The 26,469-nt window shown below is 51.5% G+C and overlaps 1 protein-coding gene across 1 annotated transcript; it reads right to left on the reverse strand.

Annotated features, from left to right (window-relative positions):
- Positions 1-187: 187 nt before the first annotated feature.
- BTBD2 (BTB domain containing 2) lies at positions 188-25,313 on the reverse strand. Its single transcript, XM_032093071.1, has 9 exons — positions 24,727-25,313; positions 17,991-18,110; positions 14,368-14,524; positions 10,832-10,937; positions 9,839-10,036; positions 6,112-6,304; positions 4,500-4,587; positions 3,394-3,540; positions 188-2,900 (listed from the first exon to the last, which is right to left on the reverse strand). Exons 1-9 carry the CDS (start codon positions 25,311-25,313, stop codon positions 2,739-2,741), a joined length of 1,758 nt encoding a protein of 585 aa, XP_031948962.1. The 3' UTR covers positions 188-2,738.
- Positions 25,314-26,469: the final 1,156 nt, after the last annotated feature.

Genomic DNA, 26,469 nt, shown 5'->3' on the forward strand with positions numbered 1-26,469 from the left:
CAACTACCACCTCTGGTGACTGCTGGGCTTCAGGATTCCTAAGGATCCGGCTCATCCCACACTCCATGGATGGGGAAGCTGAGGACCCCACACCCTCGGCTGTGGCAGATGGGCCAGGAGCCAGCTTGGCCCAGATTTCCCCTCCACCATTCCAGTGGCCATCATTCTCCTCCCATCACAAAGAAACTTCGGAAAGACAACCTCGATGTCTTTATTGTTTTCCTATTTACAAATCACAAAGCTGGCCAAAAGCAGAGTGTGAACACGGGACGAGAGCATCGGATACATTCATCAAATAGCACAGGAGCCGGGCCGGGCCCGCTCTGCTCGGAAGGTGACGTGGTACAACAGAATGGCTCATACTTCTGGGAACAGGCATGTCCAACAAGGAATTACATTCATCTATCTACAAAAGCCGGAATTGCATCAAACTGCGGGAAAGCTGTAAGAACAGAAATTGCTCAGGTGTAGTTCAGAGTTTGACTCCTCTCCCTCTGTGACAGGACAAGCTGCCAGACCTGCCCCACACGGGGAGGGCAGGAAGGTGGCATTTGGGAAGAGAATTTGCATCACAAAAGAATAGTGAGAACAGAACTTCCAGGGAGCAGCCAGCGGGAGGCACCCACTGCAGCTGGGCAGGGCCAGTCTGAGCCCTGCTCTTCCCAGAGCCAAGTGCACTGCTCTGCTTCTCTCAAATTCCAATTATTCCACTATTTCCACCTGTACCTGATGCCCCGAGGTGCAGAACCCAGATCAGACCCCCCGGGGAAGGTGCAGGCCCCAGCACGGGGCCAGCAGTGACAGTCCCACCACCTTTGGGGGAGGGGTGGTGACAGGAGTGGGCACAGTCACGGACATCCCGTCGGACACGGAGCCTGGGCTGTGAATCCATCTCACAACACTGTTTGCATTGCACAGAGTCGGGTTCAGTCACCAAGTCATGGACCCAGGGTTGGGGTTTTTTCTATTTTTTTAGTACTGGCCATATTAGAACCATCCCACCTGGAAGCAGGCTGACAACACACAGCTCACACCATCACCCTGGAGCATGGAACACGCTCTGGGCTACTAACAGCTCTAACAGCTACTGGTGAGGAGGTTCAGGGCATTCCCAGGCTGCTGCTGCACAGCTGAGGAGGAGACTCCAGCCAGCACAGCCCCAGGATCCTGGCTGGGGCAGCAGGAGGAGGAGAAGCCGTGCTCCAGCCAAGGACGGCCAGGTTTCGACTTCCAGAAGTGAAATCCAGAGGCAGCAGCTCCCAGAGAGCGGCAATGGCTCTGTGTGCTGGAGCAGGAGGTCGGAGAAGGGGCCCTGAGGCAGCACCACCCCAGCCAGTGCCCTGCAGACTCTGGTGGCTCCAGTCTCACTGCCAGGCTGAGCTTAACTCCAGCTTCCTCTGCAGAGGAGGGGAGGAAGAGTCTCGTGGTCTTCACTTGTGGGCAGTGAGGGTGGGGCTGGTCAGGCAGCCCAGCACCAGCCACCCTCTCTGTGACAGCCACGGGGACCAGCAGCTGGCCCTGAACGGGTACAAGGGGTGTCTTCAAGGGCTCCACAGCTCACCAGGTGATGGTTGTGATCTCCCTCCTGTGCCTGGCCAACAGGCAGTGTGCAAACACATACCAGCACAGAGAATATTCCACGTTTTCCTGAACCGTTTGGTAAATCCTTGTCCAGCTGCTGCATTATAGGTAACAGGCAGGTGCACATCCAGCCTCTCTTCCTGCTTCCATCAGGGCAGCAGGGACGGGGCAGCAATGCACAGGAACAGAGGGAAACGCATGGAAACGTGCATGGAAATTGCAGGGCTGCCCGGGAACAGGTGAGGCAGGTGCCCTTCTGCTTCAACCGACAAACCCTGGCACTCTGCAGAGGACAACGACCAGTAATAACCAGAGCTGGGGCTGCTCAGGGCTGAGCTGAGCATCACCCAGCGCTTGGAACGTGCCAGGGGTTTGGAAGCAGCACCATGGGGACTCAGAATGCAGGAGGGCCCTCCTGGCCAGGCTGCTGCCCCTTCCCACGCTGTAGGGAGGTCACCTCGCTGTCACCAACTGCCCGAGGGGAAGATTGTCACAGATCAGTGAGAAGGGCAGGAAAATGCCACGGTCCCTCCGGAGGAGCTCAGGTTTGAGGTCTCCAAGCCTGTGTAGTGCTGGAACAGCAAAGCCTCAGGGAAAAGGCCACTTCCCATGACTTCTGAAGGCGGCTGTGTGTGCTGAGGCTGCTGGCAGGGAGGGAAGGTGCCGGACACGGGCTGGCCAAGCCCTGCAGTCTGGCCTGGACTGCTGAGCTGGAGCAGAGCAGGGGCCACCCAGCCCTGACCGAGTCTGTCTGCAGGACCATCTCCTCATGGCAAGTGAAACCACAACCAGAGCCACTTGTTGCCTCGCTTCTGACTGGTGGAAAAGCATCTACATTCATTACAGTCCAAAAAACGCACGTTGTTAGATAGGGTTAATCAGGAGGTGAAAAACAACAAGCCACAGACAACCTACGAATGGTACTGGGACATCAGCTGGCCTGCACTGGGACACCAGCTGGCCTGCACTGGGACACCAGCTGGCCTGGCACCTGAGAGCAGCAGCAGCACTAGCACAAGGCAGAACATGAGCTTTGAAATGATTTCACTGAGACCTTTGGCTAGTGTGGCTCCAATTGGTGTGGTCAAACTCAGCCAGAGATTTCGTTTGGGAGGTGATGGGGAAGAGTCGAGTCCAGGCTGGGCTGGGCAGCGGCACTATGTGTAGAAGATGATCTCTGGGATTTGTCCATCCTCCACGGAGGTGCCGTTGTTGTTCCCAGCCGCGTAACAGAACGTAAAGCAGGTTTTGGCTCCTGTTGTTGGTGATTCATGGATCACTTTGCGCAGTCCTTTGGTTCCATAGTGGGAATCTGGACCCTGTGGGGGTCACGGAAGACAAGAACAGGTCAGGACCCTGCTGCTGCCCAGGCTCTCTGGTGGGTTCGGAGCTTTGGAGATCTCAGTTCCTCTCTTTTCCTCCTGGATTTGCACCTCAGGTATTCTGAGCTCAATCTCATCTCTATCAGAACTTAACACTAATTTAACCAGGTCTCAACAGCTAAATATGAACTTTTTGAGGCCACTGCAGCAGGCTCTGGATTACACACCTGCAGAACTGACAGCTCAGCTGTACACACCAAAAAATCACCCCATCCCCTCCTCAGAGAAACACCTGTTCAGGGCTGTGAGACAAGTCAAAAACCATCTCTGAATGCTGGTGGTGAACAAGCTCATGGCAGCACCAGGTCACACAGAGACCCTGGAGATTGTACCACTGGCCTCGAAGGACACAGAGCAAGGCCCAGGTTGCACTGAAGACCTACAGCAGGTGCCCTCACCTGCCTGCACCTCACCCCACCCCGTGTGGTACCTTTAGAGTAGCACAGGCTGTGTAGTTGACGTTGGGTAAAATCTCCACAGGCTCCTTGAACATGACCCGGAAGGTGTTGGACGATCCGTCACAGCTGAAGCCGGTGTCGTTCTGCCCCAGGACCGTGTTGCTGTCCGTGTGGATGATCTGCAACACAGGGTCAGCCTTTCACCTGCAGGGTTAGACACTGCCAGCCCTGCCCACGAGTGTGTCCCCGCGCTGGGCTGAGCCCCAGGCACTCCCAGATTGCCCAGCCCTGTGATGACTGCACTGTCCATTACTCATGTCCCTCCTCAATGATCACTATGATCAGAACTGCAGAATCCCACATCTGGGTTGGGAGGGACTTTAAGGATCATCCATCTCCAACCCCCTGCCACAGGCAGGGATGCCACCCACTATCCCAGGTTGCTCCAAGCTGCATCCTGGACATGAACTTCCAGGGATGGGGCAGCCACAGCTGCTCTGGGCCCCTCTGAGCTCACCACAGAGCTGTGGGCTCAAGTCCCAGACAGCACAGGACACCCCCTCCTCACCCCCAGGCTGGCAGAGCGCTGCAGGCCCACACTGTGCTTAGACCCTTCTCCCCCAAGAGCTCAGGGCAGCAGGATGAGCCCTGACAATCAAGGAAGAAATGCTGACAGCCTGTGCCCATCACACCAGCCCCGTGTGCTGCAGTAACTCTCCTGGGGACAGTCCTCCTCCAGTGACCCAGACTGGGGTGACACACGTGCACCCAGACCAGGCACACAGGATCCACGGGATCCACCTGCTCTTTGGACAAGATCACGATGGACTTGAGACAACTGAGCCTCCCTCAGCCTGCTTGGGGTGGGAAATCATGCACAGCTTCTTCATAAACTGCCTCCCAACTGCCCCAAAGCTGGGAGCAGAGCGGGGGAGGTGCTGCAGTGACATGCAATAAAATCAAGAGCAATAATCCTTCTGATCCCCAGTGCCCCATCTGGCCCTTGCTACATCTGCCAGCCCCCCTGCCCAGGGACACACAGAGTCCCTCTGAACTTCAGGTTTTGTTGCAGGTTCACTAAAACACGTTTGTCAGCCCCTAAAATAGCCAGGATTTTTAAGGCAGCTGAGAGCGTTACCTGTATATTTACTTGGTAATCCGTTGGCCCGTGTATGGATCCGTATAATCCAAACCCAACTACAAATATCCTTTTGTTTACTGAGAACCTGCAGGAACAGAGCAGGGAAGTCAGTCCAAACTTGCCACTCCTGTATTGCTCCAGTACAAAGCTGATACACAGGTATCTCCACTTGTGTTGATTATACATCTGTGGTTTAATCAAACCTATACAGATTTAAGTGCAGCCCTTACTAAGAGGTGAAACCCTGCACAGAAACCATCAGCTGCACACTCACACCTCTGACTGGCCCAGTGGGCTTGTGTGAAACACAAAGCTGCACAATCCCATCACCAAATGTTAGGGTCCAGGCTCAGGAAGTGTTTCCAAGTTGTGGCAAAACATCAGCATCCCCAAACGCCCGCCAGGCCCGGGCAGGGCAGCCTGGGAGCAGGGAACAGTGCCCACCTCACAGTGGTCCAGCAAACACCACTCAAGTGCCACTGGGTATTTCACTGCTGAGCCCTGGGGAATTGTTCATGTGCTGCTGGGTATTTGCTGCATTCCAAATTTACCAAGAGCAGAAATAAGGATTCAGTGACTCCTGAGTGCAGGAATCCCTGCTGCCCAAGGAAGAAGGGGAAGGATATTTACCCCACTACAGCTCCACCTTCTCAGGCAGCAGAAGCCTCAGTGCTGCCAAGCTGCCAACAGCATTTCTTCATCCGTCCACCAAGTCTTTTAGCCCTGTTGTATTTCCAGAACAAACACCTGGGGCAGGCTGGAAGCCTCTGCTCTGCAGCCAGCATGGAACATTCCGTGTTGGAACTGACCCTGATGCTGCAGAGGCTGAACCTGAAGTCAAACCCAAGCTCAAAAAGGTCTGTGAGCGTTCGAGGCGAGAACAGGAAGTGTTTGGAGCTGGCAGCAGTTCCCACTGCTGGGGATGAACAGACCAGAGGATCCCACCAACAGCTCCAGTGAAACAGAACCATCTTAGAAACTGTGACGAGCTACACTGCTGGGAGTCCCCTTCCACCAAACATGTATCAGGAAAGAACCAAGGCTTCCTGACTCCCTCCTGTCTTGCTCTCATTCCTTGGCCCCACAAGCCTTGCAAAGCACCATTTGCCAGCCACACCTGCCAGTCCCTTTCACCATGACTGGGCTCTGCTGGTTCTCCACAAGCTCAGGTCTGAACAAACTGGGTGTCAGCAGAACTTTATCCCAACCAGGAGAGGTTAAGGGGCTTCAACAAGCCACACTGACACCTAGAGCAGGGAACCAACCTGATGGAGCAATGGTTACCTGTCCCCCACAGAGCATGGAGGGGGGACAACTGGTGACTCCTTATTCATGTGTCCCTATAGCTGCGGGGGTCACTTCCCTCCCTTTCCAGGGGCCTGTGCTGGGGGGCCATGTTTTCTGGAAACCTTTGCCAACAGAGATGCAAAGTGGCAGCAATGTGCAGGTCAGTGCATCAGGGGGTGGTTCTGCCCAGCAAAACACCTTCCCTGTGGGGCTGACACGGTGGAAAGTCAGGGTCTAGCACAGAATCTCGCGTGTTTAGAGCTAGAGCAGTGGAAAGCTCAGGAACACCAGTCCAGGGGTGGGAATGAGCGCGAGAGCTGACCTGATCCTGTCACTCGTCCCACTGTACCCCCAGCGGCTCTCCACCTGCTGGAAGCGGCTGATGCTGCACTCCTTGCCCCGCAGGCAGCACCGGGGCCGGTCGATGAACTCCACCCGCGGCTTCGGGTTCACGGTGAAGTGCAGGAACAGGCTCACCACCTCCCGGTCCGTCAGGATCCCCGACTGGGCAGGCCCTGCGCAGGGGAGGAAAGTGGCGATGCCGTCAGCCTTAGGGAACCACAGAGTCCTGGAATATCCATGTCAGGAGGGACCCTCAGGGATCATCAGTGCAGCCCCTGGCCCTGCACAGACACCCCAACAACCCCAGCCTGCGCATCCCTGAGAGCGCTGTCCAAACGCTCCTGCAGCTCTGGCAGCCTCGGGGCCGGGCCCATTCCCTGGGGAGCCTGGGCAGTGCCCAGCAGCCTCGGGGGGAAGAACCTTTCCCTGAGCTCCATGCCCAGCCCTGACCCAGCTCCAGCCGTTCCCTGGGCTCCTGTCCCTGTCCCAGAGCAGAGCTCAGCCCCTGCCCCTCCGCCTCCCCTCGGGAGGAGCTGCAGCCCCCAGGAGCCTCCCCTCAGTCTCCTCTGCTGCAGCTGAACGAGCCAAGTGCCCTCAGCCGCTCCCCAGACCCTTCCCCAGCTCCGTGTCCCTCCTTTGGACACTCTCCAACAGCTTTGGACCCTTCTGATCTTATGGGCCCCAAAACTGCACAGCCAGAAGGAATCCCTCTGGGATTTTCATGGGGAAACAAGCCTGACTTGCAGCTGGGAGCAGGCTAAACCCCCATCACAGATGGGATCCCAGTGGTGCATCAGGACATTAAATCCCAAAGGTGCTGCCCTTTATCCACATGGCAGTCCTGGGCTGCAGAGCTTTCATGGAACATGGAACTGTGATTAAGTGCCCAGCTCTGTGGAGCCCAAATGCACTGGGCTACCAAAAAAAAACCCAAAAGCATGCAGCTGATCCTTGCCCCACTCCCTCTGGAAATAACACTGGTAAGAGACAGGGATTTCCATACATCCACACCGGTGGTTCAGACACGATGGAAGACCATGAGGACAAGAGAGAGGGACTGTCACCCAGTTACCATCAACTCAAAAAGTTTAAGAGCATTTTTACTCAAGACCAAGGTGGTTCAGCTCATTCCTTCAGGCATTTAACCCACATTTTGCATTTTTATACCTTTATTGTAGAACCTTGGAGAAAATGCTAATTATTTTAGTAAGAGTTGGAGCACTTTCTCATCTTTTCTCCAGTAACAAGACATTTTTTCCAAAGTGATCACAGAATCACAGAGCAGTTTGGGGTGGAAGGGACCTTAAAGCTCATCCAGTGCCCCCCCTGCCATGGGCAGGGACACCTCCCACTATCTCAGGGTGTTTCATGCCCCATCCAATCTGGCCCTGGACACTTCTGGGCAACCAACTCAGTGATGCTAAACTCAATCTTTGCAAATGACTTCAAACACTTTCAAAAGTGAAACTGGATAAAAATTAGTCTGTCAGCCTAAGACTCAAAAGCCTCTCTACAGCTCTGTTTGCACAAGGCTTTGAACAGAAACAAGACCACTGAGTACTGGGGAAACAACAGCAGTTAAAGGCTCTTTAATGTGGGGAGCAAATGCCCAGCTACTCCTAGGTCCAAAACTACTTGTAGCTGGTTAAATTCAGCATGATGTTACCCAGACATATCCTGGTCCAATGCTGCAATGGGGAGAGACTCATGAATTCAAGGAAGTTGACTCCTCAAACTTAAATGAGCTTTGGATACTTTGTTCAGCAAAAAATTAGCCTCATTGATCGTGTCTGAACTTATCCCGTGTTGCTGCAACTCACTTCTGCAATGTTTCAAATTACCTGCTCTAAGGGGAGGGAGGGACACATTTGCCAGTTAAAACATCTTCATGCAAAACCCCACGTTTGATACCAGATTATACAATAAACTGGTGAAACCACTGCTGTAAAATTCCCTCTTTTTTTGGCTTTTGGGAGAGAGGGGTGTGGAGGGGAAAGGTTTCCCTCTCCTGCCTCTGCTGTGATCACCACAGAAATCAGAGTCACTCAGAAGGAGGACAAAGCTGAAGGAATTCCAAATTAATTCCTTGTTTAAGGAACAGCTGATCTTTGCAGTTCCTCAGGTTTGGGGGCTTTGTTCACCTTTTAGGTTAAAGTGGATGGAGAAAACACAAGAATTTCTCTTAAAGCACAAAGGTACAAGGGGGACAGGCAGTTTGTGACAGACAACATGGGGAGGGGCACCAGCATTCCCAGCTCAAAGCCTGCAACCCAAACATGCCAAAATTAACACTTTCCTTCCAGTGAGAGAATGATACAAAGTTGCAAGGAAGGGTTGAAAGAAACGGGATCTGCAGAAAAATACAAAGATCTCTGCTTCACTAAGCGAGCTCCTTTCCAAGAAATCCACATCCCTAAGGCCACATCACAGCTGTGACAGGACAGAGAGTGGGGACCAAGTCTGAAGCACCGATTTTCTCCTTACTAACAGCCCTCCTCACATGGGAACAGGGACATTAAGGACTGACCAGCTGACGCCAGCACTGCCCTGAGAAGTGACCTGCAAAGGAAGGGGGTCAGTGCCCCTGTTTGCTTCTGTGTGCACAGCACTGCAGCCTGAAACAAGCTGCAGTTTGGAAAATGGCTCCACTGTGTCTTTTTAGCATGAAAACTAGTTAAGCCGTTGCCAGCTTCCAATCCCCGGGGAATCACCAGAGGATGAAGTCAAAGACAACAGGCAGTGAAAACAAAACAAGGCAATCTATAGTCCAAGCTGTGAAATGAGTGAGACATCTCTGTAGATCAAGATCTTAATGTAAACTTGAAAAATGCTTTGAGACACAGACTAAACAACATCAAGCCTTCAGCTCAAAGAACATTTTCAAAGTTTTGCAGATATGGGGCTCTGTTCTGAAGAGCATTGGCAAGACAGGGCCAACACCACCACAGGCAGAGGATGGGGAGAAACATCCCCATTTCTCTTTGGGAACAGGCTATGATCAACAGCAATTATTTGCAACTCCATTAGCTTTGTGTAGTTTAAATGCTCGGGATGGCTGGAAAGGGGAGCAGGTGAACCCCAGTTTGGATCTTTGCTCTCAGCTGAACAGGACAGTAACCACCCAACCACGCTGTGAGAGCAAACACAGCTGTGATCCCCCTGCTCTCCCAGGGGAGCACCACAGGCTTTAAAATGAATGAATGAGCATAGATGGAAATGGCATTTAGACAGTAAATTTTGTAATCATAGATTCACAGCATAGTGTTGGAAGGGACCTCAAAGCCCATCCAGTGCCACCCCTGCCATGGGCAGGGACACCTTCCACTGTCCCAGGCTGCTCCAAGCCCCATCCAACCTGGCCTTGGGCACTGCCAGGGATCCAGGGGCATCACAGCTGCTCTGGGCACCCTGTGCCAGGGCCTCGCACCCTTACAATACAGAATTTTCTCCTGATATCCAGTCTAACCCTGCCCTCCTCCTTCAGGGAGCCATTCCCCCTTGTCCTGTCACTCCACGCCCTTATGAAATGTCCCTTTCCAGCCTTCTTTTAAGCCCCTTTTTAGGGGAGAATGAGGGAAAATGGGGAGGAATGTAGGGGAATCTCATATTTCAATTACTACAAGATACACAGAGAAAACCCTCTTTCACGTGACTTAGCTGAGGAAAAGCAAAGACCAGGATTGCCAGAAACACCTTTGTTGAGTTACCTGCTGCAAACTCCTCAATAGTCATCAGTGGGAAGCGGATAAGGGAGAGAGCTTTGCCCAGAACCTTCCGCTTGTTCTCTGGAATCACCTGGAGCTGCTGCCGCTGACACTCGGCCTCCGACCAGCGCACCACGGCATTGAACAGGCGAACCTCCCGGATCCCCAGGGTGTCCCTCTCCAGCACTGCCACCAGCGTGTCTGCAGGGCAGGACAACAGGCACAACTTCAGGCTCTAACCCCAAATCAGCCCCTTTCACCTCGTCAGGAGTACCCCCTGCACAACCAAGGTAGAAGAGGAAGCGGCTGAACCAACAGCATCTCCCAAAAGTGCTGCCTGCAGCCTCTGAGGAAGATTTATCTGTGTGTTCCATCAGCAAGGAACTCACTGGAGCAGCAAACAGAGCCCATTTAATTGGCATGTAAATGCAAGTGCAGGAGGATGAACTGCAACTTGCTTGACGTCAAATTTGGATGAAACAAGCAGTATGAAAGCCAGAAGGTGACCCGTGCCTTACCTCCACAGCCCATCTCATTAGAAGAAGGTTAAAGCCTGAATTTTAATGTTCATTAACTGTGCCCAGCAAGTTTGGAAACTGCAGATGGTAATTAAAATAGCCAGTTCTTGCTTCCAAAAGCACAACACCTTTTTAACTCCAAAACCTGACAAAGACTTGGGGAACAAAGCCAACTCTACAAAAAAAGGCAAGTTTACACTCACCCAAAACCTGCCAACATCAACACAGGAAACGGGCTTTATGTCATGCCCAGAAAACTCAACTTGCACCAAAGTAAGCAGATTCCAGGGTATTTCTGCAGGCAAGGCAGCAAACTCTGGCAAATTCCCTGTCTCCAGCCACTTTGTGCCAGAGACTGTTCAACTGATTGCTCCAGAACAGCCAAGCCACAAAGTGCCAAGCATTAACCTGTAACAACTTTGGAGACAAGCTGGTTATGAAAGCAGGGAGAGAGAGGGAGGGGTGGAAAAGAGCTTACCTAGGTCAATGTCTGTAAACCCCTCTGCATTGATGGCATCTGAGGTGTTCTTGTCTATGTTCTCCAGGCACAGGCTGGCCAGCTGGGGCTCATCAAACAGCCGGGCCTAGGCAGGAGAGAGCATCATTAACAGAAACGGTATTTTAAAGTTTACACAGAACCCCCCTTCCCCTGCCACAGCCCATCTTCATTAGCAATACCATGCCTGACTGCACCAGGCATCCACTGGGCCTTTCACAAGCAGTTAAGCATGACAAGGCAAACACTAGAAAATTCTGTGTTTGGCAGCAGCCCTGGTTCAGCTGTGCGTGTCTTCAGGCACGTCTTTGTTCTAACAGGGCCTGGGTGCAGGCACCGATCGTGCTTTCTAGCACCATACTGACCCTGTCAGCTGAGCATGGGCAATTTTTACATCACTCTTCTATTTACAAGAAAGCTTTGCCCAATGACTCCAGGCCTGCTTGCTCTAGGAATAATGCAGAGGCAGCTTATTCCGTAAGAACAGCCACACTGATCTCGTGTATTAGCAAAAAAGCTGCAGCAGCAGTGCCTGTGTGTCCTGGGGAGCCCTGCAGGATACACAGCCTGCTTAGTGCATTTCCATGTTTTCCACAGAAACAGCTACTCTAATCCAGTTACCTTAAAGAATTTGTCCCAAAATAGGTTACTATTCCAAGCAAAGCCTGCACACAGCCTGGAGAGCTGCTCAGAATTTCTCTGCTCAGCTTAAGTCTTGTAACAATTTTGCTGCCACTTCAGACCACCCTGGACTGCCACGTGTTACCAGCCCTGTGCCCAGTGTAAGCAGAAATGGGGTGGAACACACAAAAAACACTAAATGACCTCTTACTTCCAGTGCTTTGGTTTTGTTGTTTATGAAGGAACTGCCTTGACATTACACCTAACAAGAATACACCAGGACTTGAACTCGCTGCCACAGGTAAGGTTTAAAACTCATGTTTTGGGCTGGGAATTCCATCACTCAGGAGGCACCTTCAAGCATCTTCTGCTTCACCCCTGCTTGTGGGATGCAGAGCTCAGCAAGGCCAACCTTTGCACTGAGACCTCAAGAAGCTGAAACAACAATTTCTCAGAGCCCAGGGAAACTTCAGCAGTTGTCACCTGCTCCAGGGGCTGGAGGGCTGCCAGTGCCTTTACACTCTTGGCATCAAGAGCTGTGACTGACTCAGACTTTACTACTGTAGTGGCTCTTTGGACACGTGAGGACTTTCACTACGCTCGCAGAGCTCTCCCCCACAGCAGCTCCAGGCAAGCTTTATTTCCTTGCTGATCAAAGTGACACTTGGATGTACGTCTGGCATGAAAGAGGATCACTGCTCTCTACGAGGCACAATCATTTAGGAAAGCTGTTTGCCTCTGATATTTCTGCCACTGATCAGCAGTTGCTTGAGACAGACAGTGACACAGCTGCTGGACCAGCAGATTGGGCAGACACACACAAAAGGAGGTTTGGGGCTCTACCTCAGATCTCAGGTCCATGATCTTAAGGCTATTGTGCAATGCCTTGTACAAGATTATGTCAGGTCTGTAATTTACTGAAGAGGTTGTTGGCTTGATGCAGTGAAAGCAGAAAACAGGCAGGTTTTCACAGTGCAGGACCAGAAACAAGAGGTTTGTGAGAAGAGATCCTTTCAGTGAGGTGCAGCCAGTCATTGAGATCAGGCACATTTCTCAAACAACACCTGCCTCAAACATCTCAGACTAGATACAGAGCAACAATGAACATAAAGCTAGATGGGAATCACCACTGATGATTAATCAGAATGGACAAGCCACAAACAAAAGGAATCAGGAAAGCCTTTCCCCTTCTGGCATTTCACCCACCTCAGTGGCACTGATAAGAGTGCCAGGCAGTATTTTGGTTTTGGCACCTCAAACACAAGGAAACCTTCCTTTGCCAAAGAAGGACCTATGTGACCTGTAAGGAAGTCACCATAAACCTAAATATTACCTTGCCAAAGCTACAAACTCAAGTGCAGAGACACAGGAAGCCACAAAAAACCTCTGCATAAGGAATACCACCAAAACCCAATACCTCTAACCCATCATGAGGCAATGGGTAGCCTAAGATGCCTCCCCAAAACTTCAGCCTATGGGAAAGATCTGTTCCCAGCCCTTGACTAACAGCTCCTGATCTTTCAGATTGCAGCTGCTGAACCCAACAAACGGGAGAGCTGCAGCCAAGGAGCTGCAGTCGTCCTACCATGCATCAGACAGGAGCACAGATTTGGCTGCCATCGCCCAATCAAGAGCCTTCAAGTCCTGAATCTGCATCTGGGAAGTGCAGAGTGGATCCCTCCACATCCCGGGGGCTGCCTCATTTGCTCATGGCACGCAGAAAGGGGCCAGATTAAAGAGGATGTGTAAAGAAGGCCATGGAGTGTTGCAGCAGTAGCTGAACCCAAGCAGTGAGACAAGTGCCTACCTACAACAGCAGTGTGACATGGAACTACTTTGAGAACTGGTCCAAATATTTAAACTGAAAAAAAATCCCAGCCTAATCCTGAGCAAAGAGCTCAGCAGTGACTGCTTCAGGCCAGCACTGCTTCAATATCTGCAAAACTGCTGGTGTAGCCACTGCCACCCACATGGTACCTACAGCCAGAACCTGAGATACCTGGACTCCTGACAAGGGGGAATAATCCAGCAGACAGGAATGCTGGGCAAGACAGGCACCCAGAACAGGGTGTCCCTGGCAGTGCCAGACTCCCCCATACAGGTGACAGCACTGAGAATGTCACCAACATGGCATCAGCTATCCAAGAGAGTGGCAGGGACCAGAGAGAGAAGATAGGGGCGGGAAATGAGAAGGACAGTGATACTCATTTAATCAACCTGGATGCAAAGTCTGATTTTTTCCAACCTAAGCAGAAGTTGTGAACACTGTCTCCTACTTTGCTGCTTCAAGAGTCAAATGGAAGGTGGAGGAGCCCAACCCTCAGAGACCGGATCAGACGCAGGGCCAAGGAACAGCTGCTCTGACACACTGGGTCTGTGAGCCTTCAGTGCAGGAGGCAGAGCTGGAACAGGCTGAGGAAGAGAGCACCTTGCTCCTCTCCCAGGAAAATAAACCAAAGCACTCATGAAAAAGTTTTCTTTCACCCCCACTTCAGGGGGTGCACAAAAGTCCTTCAAGGAATGGCTGAGCAGCCAGACACAGCACCAAGAGAAAGCTCAGCATTACCAGTCCTGATTCTGTAACACATGGAAATCCTCTCATTCCACTTTTCTTCTTGGCAGATGAAATCTTTCCACCCTGTTAACTCCATCCCCAGCTCACACTCTGGAGGAAACCACCTGCCACAGTGAAACAGAAAGATCTGAAACAGCAGCAACGTTTGCTGTGTTTTATTGTTCTTTGTAAGACCCTGCTCAGCAGTGCTGGACTCATGTGAGGAAGAATTCAAAACGACCCAGAACTGCTCCACTTTGGATGATCAACTCTGTAACACCAAGAAAACTCCTGTTTTCTGACTGTGCTGGACCTTGCTGAAAGCAGATGATCACAAACTCACCTGAGTTAACAGCATGAATGCATTGTCTGCTCGGAGGTTTTTTTTAAGGAACTCCACACAATGAGCTTCAAGGGCTGGAACTGCATATTTCTTAGCTGTGTAAAGTGTTGTCATAACAGTCTCTGGTCCGATCTGAACTTCGTCTGAATAAAGAAATCTGAAAACACGCAAACAAACATTGCTGTGGTGAATTAAGGTAACAGACTAAAACCCCTGCAATTCATAGAAAACATGTTTGTGCCTCTGCCCATCATCCTGGTCTATTTCCTCTACTGGGGAGATAGAAGGGTTTTCACATCCTTTCCACTCACTCCGCTTTACCAAGAAGAAGATTTTTTTTTTCTTTTTTTTTGTAACAGACATTTTACAGTATAACTTCTAACAGCTGGGATTTCCACTGAAGCAGCTCAAGCTGCCTTGCATCCCACCACCAGTGAGCTCTTAGCCTGCCACTTACACCAGGCTAAAACAGTCTCTGGCCAAGTGTACCCCTTAAAATTCATTTTTTTGGCTGTTCAATTAGAATAAACAAGGACAAAAATTCAACCTTGCCTGCCTCCCTCAGAAGAGAAACTCCATTCTACAGTACTAATTCAGAAGTGCTGAGAAGCACTCAGATGTATCCATCCACTGCACGAGGTGCTTTACCCACACTCCCCTTTCTCATCTCTTCACTTTATAGATTGAACTGTTTCATTTCATGGCACAGCTCCCAATGTAACTTCAGCATAAAGCAAGAGTTAGTTGCAGTGAAAAACAAGGACTGCCACGCTGCAGCAAAGCACCAGCCTTCACTGTTAGGCCAAAACAACGAAGTAGATTCACGATCTGAAAAACAAAGGTCTTCCTAGGAAACCTGACTGAACCCCCTCATACCTGAACTCACTGACCAGAGACAGCAGGAACTGAGAGGCTGAGCTCAGTAAAACCAGTGACACACTGGTGTTAGTTAGTCCTTTTCACAGAATCCGAGACCGGTTTGGCTTGGAAGGGACCTTAAAAGACTGTCTTGTTCCACCCCCTGCCAAGGCAGGGACACCTCCCACTGTCCCAGGCTGCTCCCAGCCCCAATGTCCAGCCTGGCCTTGAGCACTGCCAGGGATCCAGGGGCAGCCCCAGCTGCTCTGGGCACCCTGGGCCAGGGCCTGCCCACCCTCCCAGGGAACAATTCCTGCCCAATATCCCATCCAGCCCTGCCCTCTGGCACTGGGAAGCCATTCCCTGGGTCCTGTCCCTCCATGCCTTGTCCCCAGTCCCTCTGCAGCTCTCCTGGAGCCCCTTTAGGCCCTGCAAGGGGCTCGGAGCTCTCCCTGGAGCCTTCTCTTGCCCAGGCTGAACAGCCCATGCAGAGTTTTTGTTTACTGTATTTCCTTTAACCAGTGGAGCAGTTTGCCAGTCGGGATCTCACAGGCACAAAGCACAGAGATGTGATATTGTGTTAACTGTGCTTGGCATTCCTATTCCACGGGATATTTTGGAAACTCCAGCAATTTCTTGCTCTGCATTTCTCTGAAGGGGACACAGCAGCAGCAGGTTGTGTGGCTGCTGTTCCTGGAAGCTTCGCACAGCAGCAGGGCTCTTTCAGGGGAATGCCAGACAGCATTCCCATCTGCAGCAGAGGAACTCCTGCTCCTCCAGCTAGAGAGGACCAGGATGCCATTCAGGGAAGCATCAACAGTGGGATCCACAGGAAGGGAAGCACTCTCACTGCTGAAAGCAGGCTTTTGTGCTGCTCCAGGGCATTTGTCAATAGCAGCATCAGGCCACAGGTTCATCAATGTATTTTGCACACATCCCAGCCCCATTTGCACTGAGCAATCCTTTCTATTCCAAGATCAAAAGCACACAGTGGCTCTAAAACCAATTATTTGTTTACTGCAGGGATGTGTCAGTATTTCTGATTACCACAGTCCAGTGTGTGCTAAGAGGGACAACAAGAGAGGCTCAAACTGTGCAAAAGCCCAGTATCAATTTAAAAAAACATTTAGACTAACCCCAGACAATCAGAAGTGTTCTTATCTTTGGGTTAACATGAAAATAATAATAATAATGAAAAATAATTTCTTCCACGATTACAGCAGAACTATTAAAGGTCACTAGCCCACGAACTCCATCACAATCCAGCATCCAGATGGGACCTTCTGCAGAACATTCAGGATGGACACTTTGTCCCTGGATTAGCTCCTGATCCTACAGCATTAGATCATGGCTTGGACCAAGTCCAGAGACACATGTAAGGATCAGCTGCCATTCCAGATCAGTGTTTGGAGGGATTGGTTTTACTCCAGGAACACATACCACATACTTGGGCAGTTTTCTCCTAGAAAGCAGCACCCAAACTTCCTCCGGCACATTTAAGCTCTGAGCATTTTGAAAACAATTTAAAAGTTCAGTTCTAGATTCAAGCACCCAAGATGTCACTGGACCATGGGCACAGCTACTGCAGCATAACTGCAAGCTCCAAGGCACTGAAGTAATCCACCAACGACTTCTTCCATAAAAAAATATAAATATTTCTGTTGAAATCCACCTAAACTCATCACTTTGTCTTTTGAGATGATGGGTCTCTTCTGAAATCCCTCTGTTTAATTAAGTGCTGAAATCTCAGCACTGGCAGGGAAAAACCAGGATTTTTGCCTCCAGTTCACTGGATATTTGGGCCTCACTAAGACTTAAAGATAGTTACAAGCTCTGCATTCCAGAGAGATCCACATGGCTGATAGGCACACACCAATTAGAGGGATTCCCCACATGCTGATGTCTGGTTTAAAGCGAGCCAAAGGGGAGGGGGCTCGGGGCTCCCAATTATTTCTGGCCTTTCATTGTAGCCCAGATCAATTTTAAAATATTCCAAGACAGCACAGGCATGACCAAAGCACTTTCTGAAGGTAAAGCAAAAAGTGTGCCAGAGCTATATATAGTCACTGCTCCCAATAGGAAGCAAGGGGGGAACATGTCAAGAGCACAGGACTGGAAACCCCTGGAAGTAGGTTACAGAAATCCTATAGAAACAGGACAATGACTTTCCAGCATCCATTCAGGACTGCTGCTGGATGTTGTACAGCACCAGCCGAGCTTAAAGGAATTGGTGAATAGGACATTACAGCCCCTTCCTCCTCCTCTTCCAGCACACAGACTTGCAACGCACACTGGAAATGTAAATTCAAATCCAGCTCTCCAAAAGAGGAATAAAACCCACACAAAGGGTGCTACCACATGGAATGGCTGACATTTATTGCATACCCCTGCTTACCTGTTACAACTTGTTCATAACCTAAACAAGCTCCAAGTATTTGTAACTTACAGAGCTTTCAGAGGATCACTTTTCCCCTCCTCTCTCAAAGAGCATTTGGATGAAACCAAACCAATTAATGAATAAGGATCTGTAAGACAATGGCCAATATTATATATATATATTTATGCAGTAGCTACACTAGACTCTTACCCAGGAAAACAGGGATTTAATACCAGCATTTAAATACCCTTGAACAGATCAAAGAGGCATTTTATTTTGGAAGTTAACAGTCTCCACTCTACAAATACTTCCCTGCTTTCATTAAAAACATTATTTTCTACACTAAATCCGTGCATCCCAGTTATCCTGTGCTTTAGAAGCAGCTTACTTGAGCAGAGCTAGGAAGGCAGCAGGCTCCACGTCAGGCAGCTCAATCTCTGTTGAGGTTGTGGCCATCCCACCATTAAACATCGCATCGAAGACAGCGCTGCCCACGGCCAGCACGAACCTAACGTGGAAAAAACAAACATGCAAATAAAACCTTATGTTAAATCATATTTATATTCCAAAAAAATCCCAGGCTGGTTGCTAATCCCCAAAACCACCCTCAGGGAAAGCAAATCATTCGTGGAGTTAAAGCAAAAGTGTTTTGCAAGAGCAGGGAGGGTCAGGCTGGCTGCTCCTGGACTGCAAAGCACCAAAGCTGCAAGGAACTTCTCTCTGAGCTCTGTCCTGGGATACAGCACAGTAATGGTTCCCCAAAGGCCAGGTTTTGGGAATTTTGGAATAGAATACACATGGCTGTTTTGCAGAGCTCCTGTAGGAGCCTATGTATCATCCTGAGGTTGAGAAGCAAAGAAACAGCAAAGTTAAGGAGTTCGAGTTCTTTCAGTAAACAGAGCCCAAGTCTTGCTGCAATTCCCCACAGTCACCTACTGGAAACACTTATGGAAAACTTGCCACTGCACACTCCCCATCCTCTTCCCCAGACCTAGGCACACATCTTTGGTGATGGCAGAGCAAGCTCCCGAAACACAAAATTGCACCAGCAGCAGCACCAGGAGCTGCAGATCCCAATCCCCGGCACGGGAGCTGCCCTCCCCAGGCATTTTGGTGAGTCCTTCCATGGATAACCTGCTCTGGGCTTAGCCCAGAGGGAAGAACAAACCTCCCTAGGAGCAAACCAGCACAGTGAGGTGCACACAAACCCTTCAGCACTGCTGGAAGCTTACATGGTAATTACTGGCACAGAGAAGAACGTTATCGGCTCTAAAGAGACTGGAAGCAGGAACTTGCACAAAACAGGTTTGAGACCAAAAATTATATCTCAGCAAAGAAGATGATTCCCCCCCGATAGACAACATCTCCTATTTTAGGAGGAGGCCCAGACCTGGGCTGCTGAGGGGCCTGTGTGTATTTAAGCTGCTGTACCTGCCTCAGGACTTAGCCATTTTGAGAACTTTCTTGTTCAAAAATACAGAGATGAGCTTTTGCCATGAAGGATTCCTGGTGTCTGCCACCATGCAGCTCCATGAAGTTAAACTGAAGGTCACAGCTCAGCAGTGTGAGGCAGCAGAGCAGCCCAGGCTGCAGGAGATGACTACAACCACTTCTCCACCAACTAGGAAAAGGAAAAAGCTGGAACATTCCACACTCTTGCTTCAGTGGTGTGATGCACACTTCCAGAGAAGCAGCAAGAACTGTAGGCAGAAATCCATACAAGACAGCAGGCATGGGGCCATGAAACCTCCAGCCCAAGGAAAGTCCAGCACTAAGGGGGAATTTCAGTCAGATTTAGTAGGAAATGACCTTTTAGAAGTAGGAAATTTCCATTTAAACAATGCTTTTATTTTCACTCCCCTCCCATCCAGAGGAGGCTTCCTAGGGATACAATGGAGTGAAGCTCCATGGATGTGCCAGGCTCGTTTGCTGTGACAAAGTTTGGCTGACGAGCCGGCTTATTGTTCCTGATGGGCTCAGGGAGCTCGGGACAAACCACAGTGGCTACAAAAAAGTACACACATGCATATTTCTGTCAAACCATTCTCAAGAAAAATGTCAAGAACAAATAAAAACCTTCCTCACAATACCAGAATTGCCAGATGAAACAAAAATCCTTGTTCCTCCAAAAGCAGCGGCGGTGGCAAAACAATCGCTGGCTTTGTCTGATACTAAAAATTAACATATATTAATTGCACTCTCAAATTTTCATTCTCACAGCCAGCACAGTATAGGTCCTCAACGAGCAAGAGCTTTCAGAAGCTATTTGAAAAGGGCATTCTCTCAAATGTTTGCTTCCATTTCAGTCGGGGACAAATCAGTTGGATTTTGTAAACTGCTGAGCCCTAATAGGATCCCGGGAGGTGCCAGAGAAACACAGGACTCCACATTTGAAGTTTTCTTAAAATGTTAAGAGAACATAATCAACATAAGAAAATCCCTCTCTCTCCAGTGTTTTCTTACTCTTCCTAAAATGAACATTTAAAGCTGCTCTGAAGACACCCCAGGAAAAGCAGGGATGCACACCATTCCTCCCACACGATCCACCAGCTTTCCCCAACCACGCAGGTCTGCAGAAGGAAGAGATGGGGCTTGTTTCAGATGGGAAAATCCAGCAGAGGGTTATTTTTAAACACTTCCGTGGCCAAAACAGAGTGGACTACTGAAAGGAGGCAGAGAAATCAGCAGAAACAGAAGAACTAAGAAAGTAACACCTGATTTCTCCTCATTCCCTTTGCACCAGGAAGAGCCAAAGTAAACTGACTTTCAGCAATAAGAGTCACAGGAACTTCCTTGAGGTTAATAATTTGATTTCTCTTCAAAAGGATCCAAAGCTGACTCCACAGGCTGTCGAAGGCTTGCAAGCAAATGTCTCCTTCTGCTATTTTGCTTCCTACCACAACTTTCACTGCTTCATGTTCACCTTGGCACCTCCACTCGTCACCTGGTTTCATCTGCACGCCCACCAGTGCTGCTCCCTTTCTAGGCACTGCAGTAACACCAATAATAAAAGAAACCACTCAAAACCCACAACTACCCCACTGCTGCTGCACCAGCTCCCTCCTCCATCCGCGCCACTGCGGAGAAACCTTAAAATATCTATTCCAGAAGAGCTGGCACAGGAACAGAGCAACACGTGACGTGCTGGAGCTCGGTGACACCGTAGGTGATGAGAAGCTGCTGATGATGATTGTGTGCTGGCTGCAGAGGATGCAGACCCCAGGCAAAAGGAGCAGGAGGCAGGAGCAGCCCTGCCCAGGAGCAGGAGCCATGGGACACCTCGGCACACGACGCTGCAGGAACTGCGAGTGAATACACGTCCAAGAAAAGACAGGATGGGCTCAGAAGAGACTTCTGGAAACAACAGCCGAAGTATTACTCAGGCTGTCTCCAAACTCTAGATCTCCCTGGCTGGAGCACACACAGGGTTGCATCCCCACACACTTGCCCTGCTCACTCTCGGGCCCTGTTTTCTGGCCAATTAACAAGTTTAATTATGACACCCATCCAGCTTCTGGCTGATGAGGTTTAGACATTTCTAATCTCATTGATATTGTGCTCAATGAAGCAGATCTGGAAAGACAAAAAGCCCTTCCCTCTTACTGCTGGGTCTAATCAATGTGTTGACCTTGGTCATGCTGGCGCCGTGAAGCTTCAAGGCAGCTGCTCGGCCCAGCCTTGACATTGAAAAATATTAAGGCCATCCCGTCTTCTTCGTGGCTGATTCAGCAGCAAGAGGGAACGAGCTCCAGGCTCAGAGACAGGGCCTGCTCCAGAGCAGGCAAGGAACTTCCACAGGGTCTGGAGCCTCCTCCAGGTGGAAAACACCTGATGTTCTCAGGGCTGCAGATGCTTGGACAGGCGACCCTTCAGTCCAGCTCATTTACACCTTTTATCTACAAACTGGCTCTCACACACAAAATGAATGCTTGCTCTTAGTTGCTCTATGAAGTTTCTTTTGTCTGTCTCTGCGGCTTGATGTGAACTGCTGAGCCACAGAATCCCAGACTGGCTTGGGTGGGAAGGGACCTTAAAGCCATCCAGTGCCACCCCCTGCCATGGGCAGGGATACCTTCCACTATCCCAGGCTGCTCCAAGACCATCCAACCTGGCCTTGGACATTTCCAGGGATCCAGGGGCAGCCACAGCTGCTCTGGGCAACCAGGGCCTCACCACCCTCACAGGAAAGAATTCCTTCCTGATATCTAATCTAAATGTCTCCTCCTTTCAGATTAAGGCCATTAACTGAATTTGCCAGGCACACTCAGAAACACACCTGAACCTACAGCTATGTCAGAAACCTCTTCCTTGTACCAGCACCTGTGGACAACATCAGCTGTCCTCACTGGGCACATGCCACTTCATTACCTCAACCTACAAACCCTCCATATCCCCTTGGCTCCATCCTGGAGAAGCCTGACCAGGATGACCTGCACATCACTTCCAGCTCCCACAGGACTGCATCTCTCGGATTATTTGTGCTTCCCAGTCTGCTGACAAAGCCATTCCTAGCACACCATGAAGGCATACCAAGGATGACAGGTAGGATGCTGCAGACCACTCCTCAAGGCAACAAGAGGAGCTGTCCAAGAACCCTATTTAGAAGTTGCTCCTCCTGCAATCACGCTTTGTACCTGGCTTGGTCTGAAAATTTACACAATTAAACCAGACTACCTGGGAGCTGTACACTATTGTGCCAGGGGAGGCTTAGATGAGATATTAGGGAAAATTTCTTTACAGAAAAATTTGTAAAGCACTGGAATGGGCTGCCCAGAGCGGTGGTGGAATCACCATCCCTGGAAATGTTAAAAAAACCTGTGGATGTGGCACTTGGGGACATGGTTTAGTGCTTCTGGGCTGATGGTTGGACTTGATGATCTTAAAGGTCTTTTCCAACTTCAATAACTCTGTGATTTTATGATTTCAGACATCTGACAAAGCACCAACACCTCCCTGGTCACTGAAGCAAAACAGCACTTCTCCAATGGAACTCACAGTTGCTTTGCAACTCAATTCCAGCACAAAGTATCTTCTGCTGTTAAGCTGCTGTGGGAGAACTGAGCACAGAAGGGGTCTGGGTGGTTTTATTTTAAGCTCTCTTGTTTCTGAAATAACCACAGTACTCCATGAATCACCAGGATATCCCAACTGTAACATCACACGGACAAGTTTTACTAAAATCTCTAGAATCCTTAGATGGGATGTCACACCATTCTATCTTTACCACCCAGAGCACCAGATGAATTTCAGAGCAATTAAGCAGCATCTCACTTTGGGCCCAATTTTTTTTTTTTTTTTTCAAAGCTTCATTTATTTTACATTTATTTCTGGGCTGAACATCACCTGTCCCCACCCAGCAAGCCTAGTTCTCAGGACAGGAGCAAGCTTACCCAAATACTAATTAAACTTCAAATTATTAGAGAGCAAAGCTGACACCCTAAACACTCAAACCAGCCTAGAACAAGTGTGGTTTGTTTGGAAAGTGAGAGAGAAGGGGGAAATCTGAAGATGAAACTTCCAGGAATGTGAGCACTTCGGAGAAAAGCAATAGTTTGAAACCATTTGGAGCAAAGCTCCCTTTGCCAAGCACCACTTCCAGGAACACCAAGGAACCTCCCTCACCCAGTTAAAGTTGGTTCCATCTCTGAGCTCTTCCCTGGGAGGCCCTTCCCACGGTAGGGGGAAGGGGGTGGCACACATGGATTCACCGGAGCTCCCCCAAGGAACCAGCCAAATGTCAGTCAGCCACGTCAGATCCGCATCATCCAGGTGGAGGCGATTCCCAGCTCCTCTGAGCTGCAAATTCTTAAATGGCAGCTCAGCCTTAAGCAAACCCTCCATGGGTTACTCAGGCCCAGGTGTCATTCTCAACAAAGCTCTTCCAGCTCCTTATGGCAGTGGATTAACCCCCAAAATACAGGGCTTCAGGAAAGATTCGATAAAGGTCATTTTAAAATTAAAATGTTGTTCCTGAAATTTGGGTTCTCAAAGCACTGTTCTTTCATTTCCATTCCCAGTGCTCTCACTGATCACTGTCAGCAGGGATCAAGTGGCCTGGGAGATTATTCCTCCTCTCCTCCACTTCCCACTAAAACCAACGATTACTTCCAAGCGAGATCCAGGGATTTGGGGTTTTCAGCGCTGTGCCTGCCCCACTCACGTCATCCCTCTGGAAAAAATACTCTCACCCAAACCCTGGACCCATCCTGGGCTGGTGACCGTGAGGAGAGGCATGACACTGACCCAAGGGCTGGGAGAGATCTGGGGCGACGCTGACTGGCCACAATGGGGGTCCTGAGCTCAGGACGTGCCCCTGAGCAGGGGGTGAAGTGTGGGGTGCAGTTATGTGACCGCCTTGTCTCTCTTCACATGGGAGGTGCAGCAGCCCAAACCCTGCACCCCTGTACCCCACTCGATGGCACATCACCCCCTGAGGCTGCAGGAGAGCCCACAGCCCTCTCAGGGCCATCTCTGAGGGGCAGTTTTGGGGATGAGGGGCGATCCCTGAGGGAGGGTAAAGGGATCATCCCTGAAGAGGATGAGGGGCCATCCCTGAGAAACAGTTCTGAGAATAAGGAGACATTCCCTGAGGAGCAATCCCTGAAGGGCAGTTTCAGGGGATAAGGGGGCAATTCTCTGAGAAGAACATGAGGGAGCAAAGGGAACAATCACCGAGAAGCAGTTTTGGGGGATAAGGGAGTGATTCCCTGAGGAGCAACTTGGAGGGGTGAGGAGAGCAATCTCTGATGGGAAGTGAAGGGGATAAAGAGGCAATTCCCCGAGGGAATAAGGGAGCAATTCCCTCGGGGGATAACGTGGGGGCAAGACGAGCAATCCTCGAAGGGCAGTTTGGGGGATGAGAGGGTGATCCCTGACGGGAGGAGCAGCGATGCCTGAGGGGCAGTTTTGTCAAATAAACGGGCAATTCCCTTTTATCAGTGGGGGGGGGGGGGACGTGAGGGGACGCCCCCAGGGCCATCGGGCCGGCCCCTACGACCCTCCCGAGGCCCGGGACCCGCGGTCACCCCGCAGGGCCATGGGGCTGGGTCCCCCCACACCCCACACCCCACACCCCACATCCCTCCCGCACTGCCGGCTCCCCACGCGTGGGACCCCCGCCCCACCTGTGCGCCGGGATGCGCTGGGAGCCGCGGCCCTTCCCCACCAGGAAGTGCACGTCGCTGAGCACCTCGTTGTTGAAGAGGAACGCGAACCGCTCCTGCACCGTCGGCTTCGTCGCCTGCCAGTTGTACACCGGCTCCCGCTGCAGCGCCCCGCCGGGACCGCCCGCCCCGCCGGCCGCCCCCGCCGCCCCCGCTGCCGCCGGGCCCCCCGCGCCTCCGCTGGCCGCCGGCGGGTTGGCGGCGCCGCTCTGGTTGTAGGTGAGGCCGGGCGGCGAGGCGGGCGCGCCGTTGGTGCAGGCGGCGGCCGCGGCCCCGTTGCCCGGCGGGGGCGGCGGCGGCTGCGGGCAGGAGGAGGAGAGGCCGCCGGGGCCGCCGCTCCCTCCGGCCGCCATCTTGTGCGGCGGGGCCGCGGGGGCGGGCGGCGCGGGGCGGCGCTGCAGCAGCACCAGCACCAGCAGCGGCGGGCGGGACACGGCGGCGGGCGGGACGGGGACGGGGGCGAGGGCGGCGGAGATGTCGGCGGTGGCGTCGATGGCGGTGGCGTCGATGGCGGTGCGGATGCAGAGCGCCGGGCAGCAGCGGCGCATGGGGCGGGCGCCGCCGCCGGCCGGGCACAGGGGGAGCGGCGGAGGCGGTGGCGGGGCGGGGAGAGGGCGTGGGGCGGCGGGCGGGGCCGGCACGGAGGGGGAGGATGGAGGGCGAGGATGGAGGGCGATGCGAGGGGAAGTGAGGGGGTGATCCCTAAGGGGGTGATTCCAGAGGGGGCGATCCTTGAGGAGGATGAGGGTCCATTCCTGAGGGGCAGTTTTGGGGATGAGGGGGCGATCCCTGAGGGGCACTTTTGAGGGGAAAGGGGCATTTTCCTGACGAGCAACATAGGGGAGCAATCCCTGAGGGGCAGTTTCGGGGCACAAGGGGATGAGACCCTGAGGAACCAGTGTGGAGGAGTGAGAGGGGCAATTTTGGTGGGCGATCCCTGGGGACAGTTTGGGGGATCAGGGGGGAATCCCTTAGGGAGAGTAAGGGATGATCCCTGAAGGGCTGGTCCCTGAAAAGGATGGGGACTATCCCTGAGGGGCAGTTTGTGGGACAAAGGGGGCAACCCTTGAGGAGGTGAGGGTCAGTCCCTGAGGGACGGTTTTGGGAATGAGGGGGTGATCCCTGAGGGGGACTAAAGGGATGATCCATGAGGGAGTAATCCCTGAAGACGATGAGGGGCCAAACCTGAGGGACAGTTTTGAGGATAAGGGAGCATTTCCCTGAGGAGCAACGTGGAGGGGAGTGGCAAGAGGAGCAATCTTTGAGGGGCAGTTTTGGGGATGAGGGGACGATCCCTGAGGAAGATGAAGGCACATCCCTGAAAGGGGCCATCTCTGAGGAGCAAGGAAAAGGGAGTGATTCCCTGCGGAGCAATGAGGCGGGGCAGGGGGTGAGGGAAGCAATCCCTGAGGGGCAGTTTTGAGGAATAAGGGGATGGCTCCCTGAGGAACAGTGTGGGGGAGTGACAGGAGCAATCTTTGAGAACCAGTTTGGGAGATAATGGTGATTCCCTGAGGAGCAACTGAGGGGGGCAAAGAGGAGCAATTCCTGAGGGGCAGTTTTGAGAGATAAGGGGAGCATCCTGTGAAAGGGGTGATTCTGAGGAAGATGAGGGATGAGGGAGCCTGGAGAGCAGTTTGTGAAGGGACGAGAAATGGGGGTGCAATTCACAGGAGGTTGGGAGTTAAGGGGCTGAAGGGGGTC

The sequence above is a fragment of the Corvus moneduloides genome, chromosome 28 (genome assembly GCF_009650955.1).
Source record: "Corvus moneduloides isolate bCorMon1 chromosome 28, bCorMon1.pri, whole genome shotgun sequence".
Classification (NCBI taxonomy): Eukaryota; Metazoa; Chordata; class Aves; order Passeriformes; family Corvidae; genus Corvus; species Corvus moneduloides.